The sequence below is a fragment of the Palaemon carinicauda genome, chromosome 44 (genome assembly GCF_036898095.1).
Source record: "Palaemon carinicauda isolate YSFRI2023 chromosome 44, ASM3689809v2, whole genome shotgun sequence".
NCBI lineage: Eukaryota > Metazoa > Arthropoda > Malacostraca > Decapoda > Palaemonidae > Palaemon > Palaemon carinicauda.
The window spans coordinates 32,626,325-32,654,002 of NC_090768.1; the positions used below are offsets into that span (position 1 = coordinate 32,626,325).

A 27,678-nucleotide genomic window follows, 5' to 3' on the forward strand; every position below is an offset into this window, starting at 1 on the left:
AAGAGTTGCAATAATTTAGGTGGGGGGCATTATTAGTCTCAAGATCTTCAAAGGTATACAGTACAGAATTGGGGTAAAATAATTTATCCCAGTTCAAATAATTGAGCTGTTAAAAAGAATGATAATACAGTACAATACATGGGATGGTGAGGTGGATGCACTTGTTGGAATTTGGGCTGAACAACAGCAAATCAAAATGTAAAGTTTATTTTCTTTTAATTATTTTTTATTGCGCAGAATGATAAGACTATGGATGCACATCATATTTGATTATATTAAAGCTTATTGAATACATAAAGAAAGGTTTTTGACTTGATTTTAATCTGGTACTTAAGTCATTTATCGTAGTCACAATGTATAAGTACAGTACAGCACTATGTTATACTGAAGTCGCATATTTTGTTCTATTACATATAACAAGTTCATGATTTATTTTTTCATTTTTTTAACAACATACAATTTATGATAGCTGTCAACATTTGATTCTTGCTAATATGGATCTTCATTATAGTCTTATCTCTTTCGATTACAACAATTTTCTTTCACATTTTACCTTGCGTGCTTTCTGCTTAAGGTGTTGGTTAGAAATTACTACTACTGTATTCTGTTTTACCTTTGGGGAACTTAGATTGGTAGCACATGATCTTGGAGAACTAGACCAAAGAACTTAACTTTTTATGAAATTACTGTATTTTACAGTATAGGTCTGTTTACAATAGTTTGTAGTTAGTAAGGAATGTTATTCTATTATGTAATTCTTTTCAGTCTTCAACAATCCAGAAGATTTGGATGCACTTAGTGAACATGGCAAAGATGGTGACAAGTTGAACCTAGTAAGGAATTCGCTCTATGTAAAATTCGACCCATTGGTGTCGGGTCGACAATCATTAGCCCCGTATCTTGCACAGCAGAAAATTATGTAAGTATAAGTAACCTTGGAATTCATTGGATAATTGAATGATATTAGTAAAAGTGTAGGTAAATTATTATGCATAGATATACTGTATTAATTTAAAAAGGTATGAAGGACGTTTAAATTGAAGATTGAACTGTAATCATAACCCGAAATAAAACAAGTATTTAATTTTCACTATATATTTTGATGGATCATATCATCGAGTTACGTTGTTAATATACTTGAAGCACAAGCTTTTCAGCCTAAAAAAGCAGAGGCAAAAGTTTTCTGTTTCTCCCCTGTATCATCCTACTCCATTGGATGGCTGGCACCTGCTATCTGTCATGGGTGGAGGTCCTGATCACGAACCATTGAGAAAGAGGTTTAAAGAGTTTACTGCCAGACACACTTCTTTTTGGACTTTGTTTTGGCCAAGTAAATTAACCCTTTTACCCCCAGGCTCTTTGGAAATTTCCAACCCTTAACCCCCAAGGGGTTATTTTTTTCCCAGCACATTTTGCAGTATATTTTATTTAAATTGCTCTAACATCCTTAATTTTTGTCAGAGAGGTAAGGTTGGTCTCATTCTCTTGGAAAATGCCTGAATTTTTTCAAAAAATTATCAAAAATATGAAAAAAAAAATTTTATAGCATTTTTTCGCAAGGACTTACCGGTACGTCCATGGGGGTAAAGGGATGGGTTTTGTGAAACGTACCAGTACGTCCTTTGGGGGTAAAAGGGTTAAGAAATTATGCATAGGAATTATATAATTGAATAAGTTTGACTGTGGTTAATTTTCTAAGTTAAAGTGCCAAGAATAAAGATTTGGGGGCTATGTTATTGCATCTTAATCAATCATTAAAGGTTTTGCTGGCAGCTGTCTGGAAGGATGAGATATACTGTAGTGAAGGGGGAGGAAACTTTTGTTTTTAAGGTCATGAAGCTCCCTCTTCAAATATATTGCCAATTTGACTAACAGGAACAATAATCCCTTGTTTATTGCTGTTATGTTCCAAGCCCTCCTCCCCCACCCCCAATAGGGGACAGAGTGCAAAGTATATACAGTATTGTTTTTTTTTCTTGTTTATATTGTTTTTCAAATTTGTCTATCAGCTCTCTCTGGTTTATTTTTTTTCATTTATAATTTTTTCAAATTTTTCTATAAAAAATTAAAGCTTTTATAAGCTCTCCCTACATTTACAAATTCTTTTCTTCATTCTTAAGCACTTTATAAACTAGAATTTACTTTTACTTTAAGCACTTGTTTGTATGTTAAAGAAAATATTAAAATTTGAGCACTCACCAGTGAAGGTGTGCACTAAAACTTGATTGATGATAATGATTATATAGCTATGCAGTACAGTACTGAATAATGTAGATAAGGAAGATAATGAGGTAAATAGAGTATACTGCACAGCAAAGAAGAGCATTTCTGCTCTTCAGAAAACCCCACTTCATCAGGTACTTTGTTAGGTGGTGCAATAGTTTTGCTGTAGTCCTCCAATGTAGAAACTTCTATTTCTGTTGATACAGCACCCATGTCTCCCCCTCTCTTGTTTTTTGTGGGTAAGAATCATATTTCTCAGCAGTTGGTGATACTGCCTTTTCTCATTCAAGTACTCGTCAGTGGCGCCTGGTAAGTCAGCAGCGTCAGCTTCTCCATATAAGGACACACTCTTAAGGCCAAACCTCTTTTGAAATTTATCAAACCAGCCTTTGCTGGCATTAAGGGGTGTGACTCAATCCTATCAAAACAATGTAATTTGGGGTTCTGTAGTCATACACCTGATCAGCAGCTGGGATACTGAGCAATGTGTTCTTATTAGTTGTGTATACTACTATTTTGTTTTAAGGTTTTTTTTTTTTACCTAAAAATCATTTGAAGGAGAATTTTATGCAATAAGAGTTGTAGGCTACTTTGGAAGTTTTCATAGCATTTTTATTTGTACTTTATCAATTTATAGAAGACACTTTTCAAAGGTGATCGTTTTCTCCACCTGGAATTTTTTTTTTTTAAGTGGCCATACAGATTATAGGCTTTAAAATTACAATATTTTCTTGTTTAGATAACGAAAATCTATCTATTTTAAAGAAATGTAGCAACTTTTCTCCGAAAATGTCAGTGTTTTCAGACACCAGGCATCAAAGATTTTTTGTAGAGATTGGTTGAATATACACTAGGCAACATTGAAGGGGAAGAGGCAGGAGATGAGTCAGAAGACCTTAGGGAAGGCAATCCTTCCCTTCCACTGCTTTGAGTTGAATGGATGCCCGTCAAGCCGTAGGGTAAGGTTCCAGTGCCTCAGCAGAGACCTGGATGATAAGCATTCTTTGGGACAATTAATGCCTCTTGTTCATTGGGTCTCACACTCCCATCTCTCAAACACTGACAGTGTTATCTAAATAGTCAGAGAAACTACTCATCTTACAAGCAAAGGTGGAAAAGATTCAAGAGAAGGGTGAGCTACAACTAGTCCAGGTCTGATCTCTAGGCAACTATAGCAACCTGTCCCTGGTGGATAAGTTGATAGGAGGCAGAAACCAGGCAATGACACCTGCCTTTAAATGAGTTTGTACTTAAAACACCATTCAAAATGGAGACAGCAAACACTGTATGAGCTATCCTCAGGAAGGCAGTCTATATACTCTCAGTAGACCTAAAGGAGATATTCTGTATTTCTAAATACCATTCAAAGTCCTCTGCTTCGGACTGTTGACCGCCCCTTAAGTGTTCATCCGAATGTTCACTCTAATCTCGCTTGCGCTCACTCCAGAGGTATTCATTGTCTACGATAGCTGGATGACTAGCTAAGCCTCGCAAAGATAACTCCTCCAACGCCATGACAAACTTTTATCTTATGGTACGATCTCTGGGATTGTGATGAATTTGAGAGAAGTCTATCCTAGAGTTCAAGAAGAGGATGGTTTACTTGGGCATGAGGATAGATACAGAATTGGGGAAAGTCTTACCTTATAAAGACTAAGTCCAAAGACAAAGAAAAGTAGTGCCTCCCTTCCTTCACAAGCTGAAACTCCCAGTGTGAAAGTGGCAACAACTTCTGGGCCACCTTTCTTCCCTTGGAAAACTCATACCGTAAAGAAGGCTATACCAGAGGTCCCTTCAGTGGTGCCTAATGAGGCATTGGTTGGAAGCCAATGATGACCAACACCAGTTAGTCTCAGTAACACAGGAAGTAATGGAGTACCTGTACTGGTGGTCAGGAGATGACAATCTGGTAGCCTGTAGGAAATGTCCCTGTTTGGCAATCTGATATACTGGGGTTGAGGCCTGCTGAAGTTCAATGGCTTTAGAGGTAGTAGGTTGGCCAAGGTACCTTGCACCTAGTGTTATTGAGGCCTGTGACTGGCCAAATAATACTACATTGGGATTTCTCTCTAGTTACTGCTCATTTTGCCTTTGCCTACATACACACCAAATAGTCTGGCCTATTCTTTACACATTCTCCTCTTTCCACACACAAGAAACACCTGACAACACTAAGATAACCAAAAAATTCTTCTTGACTTAATGGGCTATCTAAATACTGTAATTGTTCAATGGCTACTTCCCACTTGGTAAGGGTAGAAAAGAGACTTTAGCTATGAGTGTTGTGACTATTAACCCACATGGTTAAAGCACTAAAGGCTGAGAGCCATCATGAGATGTCAAAACCCCTCTATAGTGATTTAAATTTGAGAAGTATAGGTAAAGTGCCTGTGCTTCTCTCTCAAGGACTTCTAAACCTGTCTTTGTCAGCTTATAGAGGTACTAATAGACAAGTTCATAAATAAATTGGACATAGGGATATGCTCACCTTATCATTCTTCTCTGCCCCTCTTCTTACACATCCAGTAGTACTGAGACAGCTACTCAAAGTGTCAAAGAACAGAATACCCATGTTATCACTTAGATCACCCAAAGACATCCATGGGCACAGGAATAATAGAAGAGATGTTTCTCGAGAGGTTAGACAATATAGTTATGGTTGACTTGAACCACTGTAGAGGTATACAGTACATGGTGTATATAGGAGCATATTTTTGCATTCATGGGAAGGTTTTATGATCCTACAAGAAATTATATTGTACTGGTGTCTCACACCCCAGGTCACTACTCCTGGAAGAAGAGTTCTTGCACTAGAGATAGCATTTGTCTGCTGTAAGCCTTTTACAGGTGAGCATGCAGGCTAAAAGTATAACCATCTATACAGGTATTTTGAAGTACAAGTTTATATCTGGGGTTGGGTAGTAGTTAACTTGATCCCACCTCCATGTAAATGTGGGATTCAAGCGTAACTACTGGGTAAGAATATAAAAGAATAAGATTTTTTCAAAATAGAATTTATTTTTTTTTATACTTGCCCTGTAGTCACATAAAACCTACCCAAACTCTCCTCTGACGATGAAATACATCTTGAGTTACGAGAGGCATTCCATTGTTTACCTTATATGGGAAAAATGTGCAGGCGTGCTGCCATTTGGTTTTGGCAGGGGTTTTGAATTATTCCTTATCTCATCAAACCTCCAGTTTTTATATATAGCATGTAACTATTAAGTATTAAAAACATATTCTATTATGAAAATGTCTCATATTTTTCCAGGCAAAATGAAGAGTCAGATCCCAGAAGAAGCAGCGCTCTTATGTGTTTCAGTCCATCTCCAGATAAGGTAATACAAGAATTTCTTTTTCAAAACTAAGGTTAAGGAAAGAGGATGAATAGTATTGAAAATAGTTTTATAAAAATTATAGCATGACACTCTAATGTAAACAAGCTAGTTGAGTAATTAACAGTTAAAATTCTACTCCACAAAGGTACTTGTTGGTTGTTAGCTTATAGGTAGTTGATGTAACTGCCTTGTTCTGAGGTTTATGTTCAATTTAGTTTACCAATTATATCTTGGCTTGGAATGGTCATTTATGGGTATTTAAAGATGCTAGTGGCAGACATTGTTTACACACTTGTTCCAGTCTTCAATTATTACATAGAAGATGTATCTGGTAAATTTTTTTTTCTTTTATTTTTTTTTTGTGTTGTGAAGGTTCAATAATTTTTTTTTTTTTTTTTTTTTTTTTTTTTGAGTGATTAACTTGCAAATGATTTTGTTAAATCTATTGCTCTTTCTTTGGCATTGTGATTGAAAAGTGTTTGAAAGACATTGTATTATATGATTCGTGAAATACCAACACAGAATTATGTAATTCTCATTAAGCAAAGGTATCAGTGATAATTTAAGTGGGCCAGTATAAACTAGACTGCTTCATGTTATCTCATACTAGTTCTTTCATTCAATGTACAGTACTTGAATACTTTGGTGTCATAAATATTTTAGGGGTATTTTACAGCATGATAACAAAGCAATCTTTTGTTTACTAAATGAAAGCCATTGTGGGAAAAATTTTTCTACTCCTGTACGTGTTTAGCTGTCTCTTGTTGGAGAAATATTCTAATCTACATTTACCAAACACTGTTGCTGTAATGTTTTCATGAGAGCTAGTTTGATGTTCTTCTACAAAGTAATAAATTTTTTGAAAGGCATCATAAATATGAGAGCTGTTCCATTACCTTCCACTGATAGCTTTCATATGATATATGTATAGATATGGACTATGATTAGATCCATTTCATAGTCCTTAACAAATGGAATTAGTAAAACAAACTTCAAGCTGCATTTTTAATGATTCACTTATCTTTTTCTTTTAAAGACAAAAAGAGGAGGGAATGCTAAAGGAACGGGAACCCCAGTGAAACCTTTGTTTAAGACCCGAGCAGACGAAACTGTGGTTATGGATGCTACTACTAATATGACTCTTAATGAAACCACAGTTTGTGAGGGTCATAATAACACTGTCGTTGCTCCAAGTTCATCAACTGCATTTAATACAACGATCATCAGTCAGGGTGGAAATTTCCATGATGACACTCTATTCCAGGAACCAGTATGTATTGGAAAAGGTCTTTGAATTTTCAAGATTTCCACTGATTTTTGTAGTTCATATTTTGTTTCCTGGCCATTTTTCCTTTAGATTGAATGTTTATACTTTCTATGTTTTTATTGTTTATAATACAATACCTGTACTTGACCAAGAATGTCCTATTTATACCTTATTGTCCTGTATAACTTTACTTTTGATATAGACTGTTCCTGGGGTAAAGATGATACCCGAGCGAGAGATGTTGAAGAAGATAAAGGAAATTGAACAAACGGCAGAACTTATCATGCAGGTAATGTTTTCGTTCCCTTCCTCTCATCTCACTTCACTCTTAGTTTATTAGAATTTGGAGGTACCAGGGAAATTCAGTAATGGACTAGTGATTCTTGAATTTTTAAAACTTCATAAGCTATTATCCCTTTTACCCCCAGGCTATTTGGAACTTTCCAACCCTTAACCCCCAGGGGGTTATTTTTTTCCCAGCAAATTTTGCAGTATATTTTTTTAAAATTGCTCTAAAAGCCTTAATTTTTGTCATAGAGAGGTCAGGTTGGTCTCATTCTCTTAGAAAATGCCTGAATTTTCTCAAAAAAAAAATCAAATATATGAAAAAAAAAAATTTTTTATAGCATTTTTTTGCAAGGACGTATCGGTACGTCCATGGGGGTAAAGGGATGGCTTTTGTGAAACGTACCAGTACGTCCTTTGGGGGTAAAAGGGTTATATTCCCTTTTCAGTTTCCTTCATGTTAACTTAAGTGACGGAAAGCCTTTTATTTAGCTTACATTATTTATCTGAAAAAAAAAATCTGTATTTAGTTGAACTATGAGAAAAATGAGAATTCTGCATATTAGTTTTATTTGCACAAACTAGGTGAAGTTCTTAGGCATTAAATTGCTTGACTTATTTTCTCTCCTTTGGATGCCTTAACAGACATAGCAAGTATGTGAAATTCAAATTACTTTTCTAATACACCTGCCATTGTTTTGATTGTATAAAGTGTTGTAGTAATAACATCACTACCATATGTTTCTTTATACTGTAGTACCTTCTACCACTTGAGTACTCATATTACTATTTGCCTCAGTACTTTGTGGAATTCCTTTTCAATATTCGCAAATTTGCTATAATAACCTCTTCTGTTGTAGCCTCATTATAAAGGCTGCTGATGTTGTTTATCTCTCTGTCATGAGACCATTGACAGAATCAACCTTTCCAGCAGTGCGTTTCTAGTTATTTTCATGGCATGCTAAAGCGGTTTTATTCCTCTGAAATTACCTGTTGCAGTACTGTATATCCCCTTTTCATAATACTATGGAAAACTAATGGAATATAGATGCTCTGGCAGGCAGTTTTATTTAATCCCTTTTTCTTTTTAATGGTTTTTAGGCTTTACAATTTTTCATATACCTGGGTGTCTTTTACTACCTTTAGCGATTATACTCTTAATTGATAACTTTAGTTTGCCAGCATCCTCTAGTACATTTTTATTTCCTAAATTTACCCATTATTCAATTATTTCTTTGTATTCAACTATTAATTTCTCCATTTTTAACTTTAATTTCTCCATTTGTTCCGTAACGGGAATACAAACCACGCTATTTATTAGGGTTTATACTTTCGGTGGAGCTGAAATGATGAGGCATTAAAATTTAGCGAGGGTTAACTACCCACACTGTTAGTTAGCGGTGGTAGGGGGGAGGGGTAGCTTGCTACCATTCCCGTTCACACACCTGTGATTCAGTCACTTTACTTTTGGCTCGGATTGAGAGCCGGTGTTTCCTCTCTCCCTCCTCGCCTATTCTGGACTGCCATTAATTTTTGTCTTTTAACTTACTTTTTCTTATTCTTGTATAGATATGAAAACATTCTTAATGTTTATGCATATATATGTATAGAAATTTGATAAGCTTCCGTTTCAGTGTTTGTGCTGTGTGTGTGATACATATACGACTGTGCACGCGCCGATGGCCTTCGCTCGCACGCAGCCTTCTGCCCGCGCCCACGGTCTTCTGTGTGTGGGCGCCAGTGCTCTTGCGCTTCATTGATCTTGCGTGCGCGCACGTAGCCTTCCGTGTGCGCGGGCGCCAGCAATCTCCACGAAGTACTCTCATGCATGCCCCAATGCACCCACCCTTGCGCAACCAGTCACACGCTTCGGCGCATTCTAGGGAGAATGGACAAAACTACACACTGCCTTACTGCGCGTCAGTGCTCTTCCGCACTTTCCTGCGCCCTCCTGAGCAGTTAGGATCTCAGTTCCAATGCGCCAGCTCTTGCTAAAGAGTCAAGGCTCGCAGATCCAATGCACTAGCTCTTGCCAAAGAGCCAGCGCTTGCCTGCTCTCCAGGCAGAAATTGAGCACCAGCATCATCCTGTGTGCCATCGCTCCAATACTCCTACACACTCGCGCAATAGGCAGTAAAAAGGAATTAAACTTTTTGGACATGTCACCATTGGCCCATTCCTCCCCGCAAACACATAAGCATTGCCACCTGGAAAAGAGGAATAAGGCTTCACAGAAGGATTCAAGATCCCGAAGATTCCATCCTACAAGGGGAATCAAAACGGGGAATCCTTGGTCCCTGTTTCTTCTGAAGTTTCATTTTTCCTTGACAGACCACCGTCGGCAAACAGGAAAGCATCAATAGTCTGATCTCTAGATCACTGTTTGCTGATGGCTTGTTCACAGTTTACTGATCGCTAGGTCTCTGATCACCAGATCGCCAATTGCTAGCTCAATGCTGACCTTTGACCTCTAGTCCCTCCAATGACTAACGATCTCCAATTGCTAGCGTTTCCAATCACCGATTGCAAGTCAATAACCAGTCATCAGCTTGCTGATCACTAGATCACCGATGGGCAGCTCATCTTTCTTCGATCATTGAACTCAGCTCGCTTATCTCTGACCACCCCATCTTCAGCTTGCCCATCTCTGACCAACCAGGGGGGGATCATAATCAGCTTGGTGATCTCTAACTCACCATCGGCTCACAGACCACCGATTCATCGATCATCGGCAATTTGCTAGCAGTTCGTGGCAAACTTACTAGTCAACCTATTCCTGTAGTTTCCTAGATCAGAAGGTATACAACATACTTCTCGCTACTGGCCGTTCGCCATCACACTAAAGTGATCGGCAAACGTTCGACAACTCTCATCAACGGCTTGTCGACAGGGAACTACTTGCAAGCACGCATGGTCTCTCTTTTGACATCGCCCAGTATTGAGAAGAGCGAAAGACAGTGTTCAGTTTTGTCCCTGAGTATGTCGCCAGACACAGTCTCCTGAGGTGACGGATCCTACACAAGTCTACACTCGGTAACGGACGATCCAGGTCATCCGTTACTGTACCCAGGTTAAGGTATGAGACTTTACCTAAAGAAAATGGCAACGGCCCGCCCGGGTCCCTTCTCTTGTCATCAGCACTGGGAGAGACTAGAGGATCACCAAAACATCATCTCGACATGACGACTCAGTGTCAGTGGTCCTTCTTAGCAGATTACTCTGTGACGCAAGTTTTACAAGAAACGATGTGAATGCTCCAGGTGACTTTCACAACCTTTCTCCTGCAAGACTTGACTCACAGGAACTCGATACGATCTCAATCGGTCCGGTGGTGGCTGCACAACAGCTGGTTGTATACCTCAAGCTCCTTATTGGACAAGTAGCAGAAGGTTGAGGGCACTGTTAACCGGTTTTAGTCTGCGTGAATGAAAAGATTTGACTGGCTCTAATTCTTTTCTTCATCCTACCCTCTCTTAGGGAAAGCAGCATCCTGGGTTGTCTGCATAAGCTGACCTCAAACTACTGCAGGTAAACCATGCTCCCTGGTGTACCTAGTATTAAGCTAATACTGCTGCGTACCCGTACCCTGGCGAGGTGGTATTGGAAAGTCTTGGTTACATCAGGTTTTTCCTACATAGACTCTGAATAACTTTACCTAGACAGTCACACTTCTGCACGTCTCAACACAGCTTGCGTAGACCGCGGACCTTCCATAGCAAGGTTTAGCGAGGGAAGGGACTCCTTATTTTTTAGTACTAACATACTCGGATAAGGGACCCCCGGACAAAGCCAAAAGCCAGATTGGCAGGGACGTCCACCCTCCCTAATGGGTGAGTCACCCCTAATAAATTGCGTAGCTTGTATTCCAGTTAAGGAACAAATGACAAATTCGGAGATAATTTGTATTTTTCCTAATTGTACAAACCTTAGCTATTTATACAAACTTGCCCGTCATCCCTATCCCCCTTGAAGTCCTGAAGTCCTACCTCCAAGCAAAGTGACTAAATCACAGGTGTGAATGGGAGTGGTAGCAAGCTAACCCCCCCCCCCCCCCTTCCTACCCCCGCTAACTAGCGGTAGGGTTAGTTAACCTTCGCTAAATTTTAATGGCTCGTCATTTCAGCTCCGCCGAAAGTATAACACCTAATAAATAGCTAAGATTTACATAGTTAGGAAAAATACAAAATATCTACGAATTTGTCATTTTTAACTTTTAATTTCACAATTTTTAACTTAAATTCTTCAACCCCCTCTTACATCTTTTTCAGTCACATTATGATGAGAATTTTTGCTATTATGTTTTGAGACGAGTTCATTCCATCCCAGCATTACTTCTTTGCTTTTGCTACATAACCTTTCAGGCCTTTTTTCATATTCATTTATTTATTTATTTTGATGTGTTAGGGTTATATTTACCTTAGAACTTAGTCTGTCTTGCTATGGGGTGATTATTTCTAATGCAAAGGTTTATATGTATATTCGTATATTCAACGTTCTGTATAATCATAGTGGTCTGAAATAAACAATAAGCAATTAACTGGTTAAAAATGTGTATTTGGTAGCAAGTAATTTTTAGCCAATATTAAACTCTAGCATCTTTGCCACATTCCTGACAGTTTAGGATACTGTACTTGGCATCTTAGCTACAATACTGAATAGTGATGTGGCCATAGTCTGGTTAATGTTGCAATGAAACAAACTGTAATAAAATGCTAAGGAATTTTTACATATGAAGCAATTAATCTCATAGGTGCCTTCCCTTTAGTCCCCTGCCTCATATGTAGTCTTCACAAAATGTTTTAGTTATTGATTAAAGCACACCTAGAGCTCTGCAGGATGTAATTGCTGTGACATTTCCCCCCTTATTTCAGGCAAAAGATTTAACCTGTGAACATTTTCTAGTATGGGTCAAGTATATGGTTGGTGGCTTTGTTAGAAAAAAATTTGGTGCTTAGACAAATGATTTGTTGGCTGGTGATTGTGATATATTTCCAGATATTTTAGAGCTAAATAGCAGTTTCTAGAAGTATCCTTAAAGTGTGTCAAATAGTAATACATTGATTTTTTATATGATTAGAATATAACTATACACAAGCAAACTTTAATTTGGGTATTCAGCTATTTACCCTTGCATTACTTGTATCTTTAATGACCAGTGTTGGTATGAGTAGAAATGATTTCCTTGTATGACATAATAAGCTAGTCTAATTGTATTTTCATCCCAACTCTTTAGGATAAATTATTAAGGCAGAGTCGTGTCCTGGAAGAGGTCAACAGGGAAATGAAACAACAAATGGAAGAAAGTGAGATTGCACTTGCAGGCATGGAGGAAGAGAACAGCAATCTGAGGTATTTGTCTTTTGTGATAATTTTATCATTTTAATTTGTTGCTTTAGACTAGGTTACCATTCTTATTGGAAACAGCACATTTGGATATCAAGATTAGCTCTACAGGGAAATGACTGGGTAGTTGGGAATGCCTTCTCCTTTATCTCAGATATAATTTATTGAGTCCCTTGTTAGGCTGGGAGGAACGTAGAGAGTAGAGGTCCCCTTTTTTGTTTTTGTTTCATTTGTTGATGTCGGCTACCCCCCAAAATTTGGGGAAGTGCCTTGGTATATGTTTGTATGTATAATTTATATTATTTTGTCCTTTATGACTTTATTTCAGAACAACAATACAGCAGCTTCAGGCTATGCTTCTTAAGGTTGTTGAACAGGGAAAGAAAAAAAGTGAAGAGGGTGAGAGAGATCTTTTCTTGTTGGAGAACAAATATGATTTGGAGTGCAAAGCACTAAAGGAAGAGGTTAAGCAGCATCAAGAAGAACTGAGGAAAGTGGAAGGTCAATTCCATGACTTGATCAAGTAAGGATGAATTTTTCCAATGTAGATATTGTTAATTTCTCTTCTTTACTTTACATCATAGGTGATTGTAAAACAAGGATATTATTAGCATTTCTTTTTATTTTGATGAATGCTTAACATTCTTAAAACATAACTAGATGAAAATAATTTGTTTTCGTAAGTTGCAAGTTGGTAATGAGTATTTGTTACAATTTGAAATAAAGCTTAATTTTTGTTTAGTGACTATGTAGTATAATACTGTGGATACAGTACTTTCAAATATGAAATGGTGGAAGATGTTATGGAGTTGAAACAAATAGCTAAAATATAATAAGATTAAGATTACTGTAGTTTGGTAGGGGATGATGTAATATTTTCAGTCCATGGGCCAAAGATGAGAAGTCCAGAAGTAAAGCCAGAATTTTGTAGAAGACTGTAAGGTGCTGTAACCAAAGTACCTCTGTTGGATTATTGATAGGAGGAGATCTAAATATCCCATTAGAAATAGGGTTTTGAGCATGTACTGGATATGTATTGCATATGATAAAGAAATCAAAAGGAAGAAATAATTCTTGAATGTTGCCAAAGATTGAAGCTACTGAATAATATTCAAGAACTTCAGAGAGTAGTAAAGAACATACATGGCTGGAGTGGCTAAATCAGTTTTTATAATGAAAGAGTTTGAACAATGTTAATGGAAAGGGTTGCACAGTACAGTAATACTATGAGAGGCTTGCTTAAAACTGCATTAATTACTACGCTAATTTTTTTGTGAAAGTTAGAAGGAAAGCAAAAAATACTTGGTTATAAGATGGAAACTTGAACATCAAAAAGGAGCATTAAGAAAGTGTCAGCAAATAGAACTTCAAAAAGGCTGAAGTAGCTGTTGAAAGTAGGGGGTACAAAAGGCTGCCAAAGTATGTGGGGTAATATGAGGTAAGGGTTGTAGGAAAAGATATATTGGTGGAATTTCGATGTACAAACGACAATTGAAGAAAAGAAAAAAACCTTCAAGCAATGTTAAAAGACAGGTTGCGAGATTAGAGATAATCTGTATAAGGGAAAGGGAGATGGGAGGGTAAAAGGCAGCTTTAAGAGAAAAATAATTGTTGGAAGGAAATCAGAATCCCAATATATCAAAAGGAAAAGAAGAAAGATATTTACAAAAGCATGATGACTTGGAAAAGATGGCAATAAAAATGAAAAAGGAGTAATTAAAGCTACAAATAGGCATAGTTAGTTATAAAATGTATTGAATAGTTGCTGAAGGAAGCAAATGAACATAAACTGTTGGATGTTGGCTTAATTGAGACCTTAGAGAACATGACACCTGAAGAGGTTAAAAGGGAAAATGTGAGGGTGAGAAATGGAAAATCCTCAGGACCATAAAAAATAACAATAGACTTACAGAAGCAGCAAGAGATCCTGTCAACCATGATGTTACTAGTGTATATGGAAATTGGATAAAGAAAGATAGGACCAGAGGAATAGTAAAACTTACAGTAATGTCATACAAAGGTAAATGTGCACTAATTTAGAAATTAATGTGGAGTAAGATTTCTCAAATGTGTTATGGAAATACTGTGTGGTATTCATTAAGGTGCTTGAGGTAAGGATGAGAAAAATTGTAAACTCTTATTATGCAGTTTACTTCATGTCAGAGATCAACAACCAAAGCAGCAGTAAGGTAATTGCAGGAAAAGTACTGAACAGAGGAAGAAGCTGTACCATGTGTATATCTTAAAAATGCGTTTAACAAGTACTGAGACAAGTAATTAAATGAGCAATACATAGACCAGTGGTACCAGAAAGACTCATGAAGTTAATTTTGTTACTATTATTATTTGTACTACATATTGAGTGACGACAAGGGCAGGGGTATCAGGGTTTCGGATAAATGTTTGTTAGCAAAAAAATCAGCTTTAATCCCATGTTTATCATAGTAAGGGAGCTACAGAGGTATGCTGGAAAACATGATCAAGGGTACTGCTTTATGCAAATCACCTACTGTTAACAGCAGGCTATGAGGAATAGATGGTGGAAATCTTCGAAAGTGGAAGAGTGAAATGGGAAAAAAGGAATAGCAAAATAAAAGCTTTGATGACTGCAAAGGAAAGAGTACAATTAGAAAGTGGTTGTGGGGAAGATGTGCATGCGGGAACCCTGAATATTCTACAGATATAAGTGTCACTAAGAGGTGCTCTGTATTACAAAATTGACATGAAGCATGAGATTTTAATTCCCGAAACGTATAACGAGCAAATTGGGAAGTTTTAAAAATTGAGAACCTTGTTGTGGTAGGTAAGCAAGTTTTATGAAAAGGTAGAGCATTTCTGTTACGTATAAGACTGTACTGTGAAACGGACATTGAGAGGGCAGCAAGAAAGTGATTGTTGATAGAATGGATTAAGTGGAGAGAAGGGTTGCCACACTACATATAAAAAATGTTTCATTTGTAGAGAGATCAAAGATTTGAGATGGATACACAAGGATTTTACTTCTCTATACACCAGAAAAGTATGTACACTTGCTAGAAAAATGTTTGTTCTTTAAATATCAAAGTTTATGGCTTGACTGTGATGGGAAGCTGGTGGAGAGGGAGTTTGTATTTAGAAGCTGTAAAAATACTGAGAATTCAAGATTTAATATGAATTAGACATGTAAGAAGGGATGAGGAACAGTTAATCAAAAAAAATAATAAATATGGAAGTGGCTGGATGAAGATCTGTAAGGAGGATCAGGATATTGTGGGGGGAAAAGTAATAGATGAAGGCTGTCTTCATGGGAGTTCAAAAAGATAATATAATTCAGAGAACTCATTTCACATCTAACTCTGTCAAGGGAAGATCTGATATGAAAATATTTATAGTGATAATGACTAAAGAAGTGCATGCTTCTGTACTTTACTGATTGGTATCTTTCTTTTTTATCTTGAAAACTTGTACAGTATTATTACCTTTGCTACATTTTGAATAAAACGTTCATTGAATAGTATTCCATTATTTGTGATTTTCCAATTATTTCAACTTGGTTTGGTTATTTTCTTTACGGTTGGTTGTGATTTATTTTTTTGTAGTTACTTGCACATTCGTTTGCCGGTACTGGGTGGCCTCCCAGTCCCCAGTGATGGTCCTTCTAGTCCAATTTCCTAAATCTAATCAATCCAAACAGGAAGTACATGCGACTGCAAGAAGTTACGGAAACTATGAGACGAAATGAAGAAGTTCTGAAGGCAGAAAAAGAAGCTTTACATGCCAAATTAGCTAAAAAGGAAGAGAGTTTTACAACGGTTTTGAAAACATTAGAAGAAAAATATAATGAGTAAGTATAGTACAGTAATAGAAGAAATATATCCATTGGATACAATTTTTTTTAATTTGTTTAACTGTATTTTCTACTGTAACCACAAGAATTGTTGGACGCCATTAAGTCATGCAGTTTTGAAAATTGCTAGAATATGTTATGAAAATTTTTTTCAATGTAAAATTATAGCAGTTGCATTTGATACTAACTATAAAGGTACACCTAGTTTTCATTACTTTCTATTTTTTCCTTAGTGCTCAGCAAGAATTCCAGAAAGAGAAAGGGAAACATGAACATGAGAATGCAAGACTGATTGTACTGGTGAAGAAAGCGGAGGTAAAGATTCTGTCCTTAACCGAGACTGTTGAAAAGAAATCGACAGAAATACAACGACTGACTGCTTTAATTGATGATATAACCAGCAAATTTGGTTGAGAAGTTAACAACTTATTATTTTGATGTTACTGTGTATTATTTAGGTTGCATTTGTGATTATTTTATTTGATGCTACCGTTTAAGAAAAATTAAGTTTCACCCGTCATGGGTAGAATGCTCGAGAAGTTGTCCAGTCAACATCTGATCTTGTGATGTTTCATTTTATTTGAAAAGATTATGGGTAGAATGCTTAAGATGTTATCCAGTTGATATGTGATCTCGTGATGATTGGTTCTATTTCAAAAGATTGATATTTTAATGTGAAGAGAAACTAATTGTCATTAGGGTGTATACTATTATGTATGCTATTTTTTAAGGCTTATTTATGTTAGAAATATTAAAGGCATCCCTTAACCATAATATTTTGATGCTGCTAATGCATTTTGCTTTATTTTTTTAATGTATGTAGTTGGTAGAAAAACTGGAAAATGCACAGGAAAGAAGGAAAAGGTATTGTATAAGGTGGAGGAAAAAGGAGCAGCAATGTATTTATCAAAGCAATCAAGTATACCGTGTTAGGTCACATTATTTGAGATACTGTAGTGCCTTTATTTCAGCTAAGTGACTCCATGTAGTACTGTATCTTGTAAAATATTGCAAGAAAGTAACATTAATTTACTTTTTCCCTGTTAGATATTCACATGAGCAAGATAATTAGGAATTTGATGCTAAAGAGTTTATTTGTAAATTTGTGTTTTTGTCGTGAAAAAAAAAAACTCCTGCCAAATTATACAACATGAGACAAATTAAATTACTTGCATACGTTAAGAGTTATAGAATATGATGTCAGTCCCTGTATGTTATGGGAATAATTCTGAAGATTAGTGTTCCAACTTTGAATACCAAACACAATTTTTAAAGATTTTCAGTAACAACTTATTTACCATTTATGTATTCTTGCTTACTCTGTCCATTTGTAATATATTCTTTTAACCTATCTGGAGTTTGATGTATCCTATTAAAGCTGTATTGAAATAGTCTAGGTGTCAAAGGTACGTCTATAAATTATGCACATTTATATTAATAACTAAAATGGAATGTCTACAAGAACTTACTTCATATATTCTCTAAATATTCCTCTTAGATTAACATAACACTTAGTATATTAAACCCATTTACATTAGTTTTCCCTTTTGCTGCTTACTATTTTGTATGCTATGTCAAGAATTTTCTTCTCAAGCTTCAAAATTTATACTACTAGTGAATATTCTAGTAGAAATTTTGTCTTGATGGATGTAGGGGAGGTGTTCACCTGTCTTGGTTAAAGGTTTGTTTTTACTGAAAGTTCTTATTTCGTTACTTGGATCTTTTAAAGCTGATCTGGCCAACCCTAATAGTTAATGTTAATTCAGTGCTGTGATCAAGCTAAATGTTATTAATGATGTAGTGCTGATTATATTATAAAGATATTTTCTAATTTTGAGTCATTCACAAATTCTACTTCATAATGAAAGTGTGTTGACATAAATTGTATGGGTAAAAACATAATGTGTCGCATGTCACCTGCTAGAGAAGTACATCAATGAAACTGCAGTATATTAAAAATAACCTCAGAAATTTTTCACTTTGTTTTTGTTGAAATTTTTTGGGGACTAAAGGGCTTTAGCAAATTCAAAGCAAAGCATAAATAATGTACTTGCAAATGAATTTTATACTGAACAACAATGTTTGCCCACAACCTGGATTGATTATTTCCCTATTAGCTTCTTATCTTGTTTAAATGATGCAATGTACAGTTTATTTACAAAACCTACTTTCTCTTTATTTGGTTGTTCTCGGTCTCGCTGGGCTCGCTTTTCTTCTTTATTGTATTAAAGTTCATATCACTTGTTTGTTTGTATTAAGTTGAAGAGATTCTCCTGCCTTTCCTCATCAATCTTAAACTTTTCTTTCTAAATTTCTTTTTATCATGATTTGAGTATCCTTCCTAAAAGCACCAAGAGTTAAGAGCTCAAGAAAATTTCTCTTGCCTTTTTATAATGAACAGTTCTTGATGTTATCATAATCATTATTTAAATTTTCAATTTATCAACAATGTAACAAGACCAAATCACATTTCTGGACTCATGAGCACTGAAATATGTCTTAAAATGATAGTTGATGTTGAAGCAATGTGAAGTTGGACAACTGAGAGGGAAAATATTTAAAGTAATGGATGAAAATTAAAAGGCAGAAAGTAATGCTACTTGGGCTTAAGGGGACCAACTGCCATGCTTTTCCAGGAATTTTTTCAGACATCAAGTTATTAATTACTTGGTGCAGATGAAGAAAAACATCGCATAGGATCTAAAAAAAAGAGTCATTCAATTATCTTGATAAATAACTAAGATGTAGCATTTTTTTTATTAAGACATTCCAACTACAGCGTTTGAAAGATGTATTTTTTGTATACCCGTTTTGGTATATCCATAATAATTTTAAAAGTTTTAACTCAGCATCTGATAGCGCCACATATCGGAAGGGGAGTTACCAACCTTCATGAAATTACCACGCAGCTTGCTTGAGCGAGTCTTTAAGTTAAGATGCCCCATTGCTACGTGAGAGTAATTATCCCTTTGTTCATAATTTTTCTGCATGTTTTTATGTCTTGCAATTTTTATAATTCCAATAAAAAAGTCATAAGCAAGTAACAAGTGTTTCTTCAATTGCACAATAAAAAATTGTCTTCTTGTTAGAGAGTCTTTCAAGACTTAGTGATACAAATATTCAGAAGAAATTTCTCTTATTCCGTCTTGTTTCGTTTAATGTTCTTCAGTCTGTTATTCAGCTGTTGAATCTCATCTTAATTTGTTGGACGAAAGCTTACAATATATTAAATTTCTTATTCCTGATCTAGACATTAAACTGGAACCGTCATTCAGTTAGTTTTTTATGCATGTTGTATAAGATTTTTCATAATGCTGATCATCCTTTGCATTCAGAGCTTCCCAGACATTACCATCCTGTATGTATTCTTAAATATGCAGTTAAATCTAAGTCATGCCGACTCTATCATAAGGCTCAATACTGCACATGGTTCTAGAAGATTTATTCTGTGACCAGATTAGGGAATGATCTTCCTTAGGGAGCGAATATTTTCATGTTGAACAGGTTGAAATAAGTCTTTTTGTAGTTTATATATGACATTTTATCGTTACCAATCTTAAGGTATTTTACGAGTATATTCATTATTTCTCATGTAATTTATTGATTTATTGATTTCCTTTTCTCACTGGGCTATTTTCCTTGTTGGAGCCCTTTGGCATAATTGTAGCATCCTTCTTTTCCAACTAGGGTTGTAGCTTAACTAGTAATAATGACATGATGCATCATATCATACAGGGTGAAGTATCAGTTAATTCATCACTAAAGGGTAGGGGACCGAAAATCAGCAATGGAAGAGATGAAACACAACCTGTTAGAACTACACAACAGTTAGGGTAATTTTTGTTATTACTTTAATTTTTGGCGGAGGAAAACTATAACTGCATTAAAAACCTTTGGATGCTCATAACTAAAACATACCTATCCTCATATAATTTGATCAGTTCAATAACTTGATCAATATATAAATAGAGGAGAAAAAATATTTTTTGTCAGATAATGCATCTTGGTGATGACATATGCAAACTGTCATGATCTTCCTTAGATTATAATCAAATCTTAAATTATGTAAATTCGTGTGCTAATTTATAGTTCACAAGGCCACAAAAATATTACTGCTATGGCCCTCTATAGGCATTTTATGTAATTTTTACTTCACATGGTTGTGTGCAAAACTAATGGTATTGTCAAAGTTTTGCTTTAAAGTAATGTAGTTTTATGCATTAAACAGATTTCCTGATATTTAGGTTATTAAAAGATGCAAATAGGAAATGGCTTGTAAGGACACCGATCCCTTCGTCGTCCAGAAAATCGACAAACTACTTATTTATTTAAATTCTCTCTTCGCCACACTGTGGTGTCCTATGTATATATATTCCGCTCTACCAGAGCTACATTTTGATATATGTATCGTTTCATAACATGTTTTTGTTAACCCATAATTCATATATTTGTAAGTGTAAGAAAACACACATATTTTGGCGGGCACTTCAATCTGACTTGGCGCCAACATAATCCTACGTTTCCGTCCGCACCTTGTAATGTATTTCCGTGCGCATTCAAATAAAGTATCAGTTGATCTTGGTGACGCTTGTCTCACTGTCCTTACAACTGGTGACCCCGGAGTTGAAAGTAGCATCAGCGGTTTTGGCTTTGCCATTAACGGACTTATTACGGCCGTGCTACCTTCTACATACTCCGTTACCTTAGGCAAGAACCTGCCTTTGGTTCTCCCACACTTCGGTGAACGTAAGGCAGTAGGATGAGCTTAACCGACATATCAACCTCTCACCTCTTCGCCGACTCGTCGTCTGGCCACGATGCAGGAAGCAACACGCCCATCGCACCCAACGGCCTCGCCTCCACGCCCAAAGTCAAACTGCCGCCCTTTTCTCAACACAACACTGCTTCCTGGTTCCTGAGAGCGGACGTACTGTACTCTTCCGCGTCGCTAGACTCAGCGACTCCTGCGCCAAGGCTGACATCGTTCTCACCTCCATACCTGAAGAAGTATTCAACAAGATTTCCCCATGGCTCGACGCCCAGGCCGGCCAAGTTTCATACGACGACCTGAGAACGAAACTCATCGGTATCTACTCCCTCTCCGTCTCAGCAAGGGCACAGAAAGTACTGGACCTCGCCGGCAAGCCCATGGGTGACACCTCTCCTGTCGAGGCGTGGGACGAGCTAACCGGCCTGCTCATGCTCCCCGAAACAGATAGCAACGGCCGACGACGTGAGATTAGCTTATCTCGCGAGATCTTTCTTCGACGCCTACCACAGGGCGTACGGGCCCAATTGACAGACGCCGACACGCTCCCGATGAACGAACTCCTGTCGAAGGCTCAGAAGCTCCACGAGGCCTCCAAAGCATCTCGCCTCGGAGCATCATTGTCAACACCGCCTCCGTTCTCCTCCTTCAGCAGCTGCTCTTCCATAGACTCCTCGGCAATGGCCCTCGAGGACGATGAGATCAACATTCTATCAAGAAAGAAACCACCGCAACCGACGCGACCAAACCCTAGGCCTAACCCAGCATGGTGCTTCTACCACCAACAGTTCGGCAGTGACACCAAGAAATGTAGAGCACCATGCAGTTTCCCTAGAAGACGACGCCAGAAGCATCCACCTGCCACCATCGCGGCCACAGTTAACCATAACAAGATTGGTTTCTGTATCCTCGATACCATTTCCAACCGTAGACTCATGGTGGACACTGGCGCAATGCAGTCAACGTTCCCTCCTTCGAAGTCCGACCTAGACCGTGGTCCCGACAAAAACGCTCCCTCACTCATCGCCGCCAACGGATCTCCCATACGGTGCTATGGAATCAAGACCCTCAAGATATCTATCATGGGCAGTTCGTATTCTTGGCCCTTCGCTATCGCCGACGTCAATCGCCCCCTCCTCGGTGCGGATTTCCTCGCCCACCATGGACTCCTCGTCGATGTCGCTAACAGACGTCTCATCGACACGGGAACCTGCCAGTCTCGTGCCCTAGAACACGGCCCTGCAACAATGTCCGTATCCGCCGTAACAACGCACCCCTACGCCGACCTCCTACGAGAGTTTCCCGAGGTTTTCAAGCCCGAGCTCCGACACTCGCCAGGTTCCCCGTCCAAGCATGGTATATACAACCACATCACAACGACAGGACCTCCCACTCACGCCAAATTCCGCCGCCTCCCGCCTCAGAAACTGAAGGATGCCAAACGCGCCTTCGAGGACATGGAACGCATGGGTATCTGTAAGAAAGCATCGAGCCCCTGGGCATCACCCCTGCACATGGTTAAAAAGCCGGACGGGTCCTGGAGACCTTGCGGCGACTACAGGCGCCTCAACCTCATCACAACGCCCGATCACTACACACTGCCCAAAATGCAGGACCTAACGAACGCGTTGCACGGCGCAAAGTTTTTTACCAAGATGGACCTTCTCAAGTCTTACTTCCAGGTCCCCGTATTCCCGGAAGATATCCCGAAAACTGCCATTGTAACGCCGTTCGGATCCTACACCTTCGCATACTCAACCTTCGGTCTACGCAACGCCGGGGCAACCTTCCAACGACTAATGGATAGCATTCTGGGTGACCTACCTTTCTGCGTCTGCTACGTCGACGACATCCTGATATTCTCAAAACCAAGGAGGAACACCGGGGACACGTCCGCACCGTCCTAAAGCGCCTAAAGGAGAACGGCCTAGTCGTACGCTTCGACAAATGTACGTTCGGTGCGGAGGGAGTGGATTTCCTTGGTCACCGTATATCCTCGCGCGGGGTAAAACCCATGACAACCAAAGTCGACGCCATCAGGAAGTTCCCAATACCTACGACCATTCGCCAACTTCAGGAGTTCTTGGGAATGGTCAATTACTACAGGCGCTTCATCCCCAACATCGCACAAACCCTGTCACCCCTCGACGACGTCCTGAAAAGAAAAGCAAAAAAACTCGAGTGGGGCTTGCCCCAGCAACAGGCATTCGCTCGGACGAAGGATGCCCTTGCGAATGCCACCACCCTGGCTCATTTTGACGACGACGCGCCCCTGCGACTAACGACCGACGCCAGCAACGTCGCCTGCGGGGCTCTGCTTGAGCAACTCGTCGATGGTTCTCCTCGACCGCTGGCATTCTTCAGCAAGAAATTGTAACCCGCCGAAACAAGATAGAGCACCTTCGATAGGGAACTCCTCGCCGTCTACCTCGCCGTCCGCCACTTCAGGCACATCTTGGAGGGTACCCCCTTCACGATTGCAACGGATCATCAACCCCTCGTCCACGCCTTTGCGAAATCAACGGACGCATGGTCATCCCGACAACAACGTCATCTCGCATCAATCGCCGAATTCGGGTGCACCATACATTACGTCCCAGGAAAGAAAAACCCAGTCGCGGACGCCCTTTCAAGGATTGAAATTGACGCGATCCACCTGGGAATCGACTACGCCAATCTCGCAACCGAACAACGCACCGACCGAGAAGCACAGGTTCACCTGACGGAGCCATCCGCGCTCAAGATAAGTGCGGTTCCCCTCGGACCAGCAGGAGTAACTATTCTTTGCGACACCAGCACGGGCCGCCCTCGTCCCTGGGTACCAGCCTCCTGCAGAAGGAAAATATTCGATATCATCCATGGACTTTCGCACCCCTCAGGACGCACCACCGCTCGCCTTCTGTCTGAAAAGTTTGTCTGGCCAGGGATAAAAAAGGACGCCCGGGAATGGGCGAGGTCATGCATCAACTGCCAGTCAAGCAAGGTCAGCCGTCACACCGAATCGGGGGTGGGCGATTTTCCCCAGCCAAAAAGACGTTTCGGACATATACACATCGACGTTGTGGGACCATTGCCCCCTTCCGGATCCGCTCGCTACCTACTTACAATCATCGATCGCTCCACGAGGTGGTTGGAGGCATCGCCGATGACCGAAGCTACGACTCAAGCATGTGCCGAAGCTACGACTCAAGCATGTGCCGAAGCTACGACTCAAGCATGTGCCGAAGCCCTCCTGTCAAGCTGGGTGAGCAGGTTTGGCGTTCCTGACGACATCACGACTGACAGAGGCCCCTCTCAGAAATATGGCTTGCTTTGGCGAACCTGATGGGGACGACGCTCCACAGCACCACGGCATACAACCCCGCGGCAAACGGCATGGTCGAAAGAACGCACCGCGCCCTCAAGGCGTCCCTGATGGCGAGCTGCACCGACGGGGACTGGAAATCACGACTTCCTTGGGTACTCCTCGGCTTTCGCACCGCCCCTCGCGCAGACGGCGAACCTTCCCCCGCCGAAAAAGTTTACGGGGAAGCGCTCGCAGTTCCTGGCGAATTCTTTCCCTCATCAACCGACGACACGCAGCTGGATCACCTAAGGGACATCGCCAGGAAGTTCAGGCCGTGTCTCAAAACTTACCAGGACAGAACCAAGCACTTCAAGCCAAAAAGCCTGGATGACTGTAAGTACGTTTTCGTCCGTGTCGACGCTCATCGACAACCACTGACTAGACCTTATCGAGGTCCCTACCGGGTTATTAAAAAGACACCGAAAGCCTTCCTTCTCGACGTCCATGGCCAAGAGGACTGGGTCTCAATAGACCGCGTGAAACCAGCGTTTCTCGAAGGAAGCGACACCGCCTCCGCTGGACCTGGCAGACCCAGAGTTCCGCCACAAAACAAGCCGCCCAACGAAGGAAAAATCATCAAACGACGTCAAGAGGAAGAGATCCTTACACCGACCGCCAGCGCGCCCCTCCGTTCAAAAACAAGAGGAACCCTCCGACGCCCGAAGAGATACGAAGATTAATCATCAGCCCTCTACGCCGCCCGATGTCTTGGGGGGGAGTACTTGTAAGGACACCGATCCCTTCGTCGTCCAGAAAATCGACAAACTACTTATTTATTTAAATTCTCTCTTCGCCACACTGTGGTGTCCTATGTATATATATTCCGCTCTACCAGAGCTACATTTTGATATATGTATCGTTTCATAACATGTTTTTGTTAACCCATAATTCATATATTTGTAAGTGTAAGAAAACACATATTTTGGCGGGCACTTCAATCTGATTTGGCGCCAACGTAATCCTACGTTTCCGTCCGCACCTTGTAATGTATTTCCGTGCGCATTCAAATAAAGTATCAGTTGATCTTGGTGACGCTTGTCTCACTGTCCTTACAGGCTCATTTTCATATGCAGCATTAACCGTGTTGTAAATATAGCGCTCACTGGTAATCAAGTATATTGATTTGACAAATAGCCATTTTCTCTAAAATTAATTAACATGTCCAATGTTGTCTAGCATTACAGTTTCACCTAATTTCTCAACCATGTCCATCTTCCTTGGGTAAATCATGCCTACTCTTTTTTTTTTCCAGAGTGTTTATTATGCCAGTGTACCTCACACTGTGTGATACAGGCTTTAATAAAGGATCTTTGTAGTGTTCATTCTGCCCTTAACTGCACTAACCTTTATATCGTCCTACTTCCATCTTGTTGTCCAACCTCTACTAACTTTTACCTCATAGTGTAACTACAGCACATTTATCTTACTAAGGTTGCTCTAGAGGGACCAGGTGGAGAAGGCAGGACTGTCAGATCTACTGTAGGTGTATGTAAAGCCATTTAAATGCTCCCCACAGACAATCCTTCATAGGAAGATAAACTTAAGACCTTGCGAGTCAAGGGAAAAAGTTTGCTTTTTACTTAACATCTTTTTTTTTTTTACTTTCATTCCTAATTCAGTTAACTCCTCATTCATTCTCTTTCTATAAGTATAGATGTGCTTAATGTCAGCTTCTGGTTCCAGTGTTAAACTTGAGCAATGAATTTATATAGATCAGTTGATCTATCAAGACCTTTGGCTTTCACTGCCTTGTTTTGTTTTGTTCATTTCATAAGAATAGATATACACTCATTCCCATATATTTTTTTATGTATGTATATATATATATATATATATATATATATATATATATATATATATATCATCATCATCATACATTACTAGTCCACTGCAGACCAAAGGTCTTAGACATGTCCTTCCACTTGCATCTGTTTATGGTTTTTCTATACCAGTCCACACCAGCAAACTTTCTTAGTTCATCAATCCATAGTCTTCCCTTCCTTCCCCTGCTTCTTCTGCAATCTCTAGGGACCCATTCTATTATTGTTAATGACCATCTATTATCTGCCATTCTCATTAAATGTCCTACTCAAGTCCATTTCTTTTCCTTAAATTTTGTTAGAATATCCTCTACTTTAGTTTGCTCTCGTATCCTTGTAGTTCTTTTTCTGTCTCTTAGTGTCATTCCCATCATTATTCTTTCCATAGCCCTTTGAGTTATAACTAGCTTAGGTTTTAATGCTTTAGTAAGGCTCCAAGTTTCTGATGCATAAGTTAATACTGGTATGACCACCTGAATAGATACTTTTCTTTTCAGGGAAAGTGACACTTTACTTTTCATAATCTCTTTTTTTGTTTACCGAAAGCTCTCCATCCTATGCTTACCCTTCTTTTAATTTCAGTCTCGTGTCTTTAGTAAATACTTACTGTTTGTCCTTATCATACATATTTATCAACAATCTCTAGAGGTTTGTCCATAACCCTTATTTGTTGTCTCTTCATTTTAATTGAACATTATCTTAGTTTTACTCGTATTGATATTCAGTCCTATATTTCTGCTTTCTCTTTTCAAATCAATCATCTTTTGTAATTCCTCCCATGAACTATTTCATCTGCAATTCTAAAGTTGTTAAGGTATGTACCATTAGTATTTATTCCTACATTTTCCAAATATAGATTTTTAAAATCTAGGCCTTTTGTGAATGATTTTGAAGAGACAAGGTACCCCTGTTCAAGTCCTTTCTCAATCAGAATTTTCTCACAACAGTATCTTCATGTAGTTTTATGATAACTGTACTTCTTGTATAGATATCTTCAAGTGTTCCAACATGAGACTCATGTATTCCTTGTCTTTTAAGACCTTTCATTACTGCTGATGTTTTGACAGAATCAAAAGCTTTCTCATAGCCTATAAATGCCTTACATAGTGTTTGTCATTTTTTCCATTAGCTGGTTAATTACATGGATATTGGCAGTTGTTAAATCCCACATCTAAAGCCTGCCTACTCTCTTGGTTAATTAAAGTCTAGCTGTCTTTCTAATTGGCCCAATATGATCTTTGTAAATATTTCTTATATAATGGAGAGTAAACTTATTTGCCGGTAATCTTTCAAGTCTTTAATGTCTCCCTTTTTGTGAATTAGTATAATGATAAAGTTTTTTTTCCAAGGTGTAGGTGTAAAGCATTATTGCAGACATTTGGTGTAGAGTTCAGGCAGTTCTACTGCCATGAAATCTCCATTTATTATCAAATCAATTGTTAGGCAATCTTCTCATACT

At 38.8% G+C, this 27,678-nt stretch overlaps 2 protein-coding genes across 3 annotated transcripts in view; both read left to right on the forward strand.

Annotated features, from left to right (window-relative positions):
- LOC137634330 (uro-adherence factor A-like) overlaps window positions 1-17,636 on the forward strand; it is a 45,282-nt gene extending 27,646 nt beyond the window's left edge. For both annotated transcript variants that reach the window (XM_068366714.1, XM_068366715.1), the window contains 8 exons: window positions 766-919; window positions 5,498-5,564; window positions 6,601-6,834; window positions 7,034-7,120; window positions 12,350-12,465; window positions 12,788-12,982; window positions 16,133-16,282; window positions 16,519-17,636. In XM_068366714.1, coding sequence (XP_068222815.1) covers window positions 766-919; window positions 5,498-5,564; window positions 6,601-6,834; window positions 7,034-7,120; window positions 12,350-12,465; window positions 12,788-12,982; window positions 16,133-16,282; window positions 16,519-16,699 — 1,184 coding nt within the window. In that variant the 3' untranslated portion in view covers window positions 16,700-17,636. The remainder of the gene's footprint in view (window positions 1-765; window positions 920-5,497; window positions 5,565-6,600; window positions 6,835-7,033; window positions 7,121-12,349; window positions 12,466-12,787; window positions 12,983-16,132; window positions 16,283-16,518) is intronic.
- Window positions 1-27,678, forward strand: part of LOC137634545 (uncharacterized) — a 469,969-nt gene that overhangs the window by 102,135 nt on the left and 340,156 nt on the right. The window lies entirely within an intron of this gene.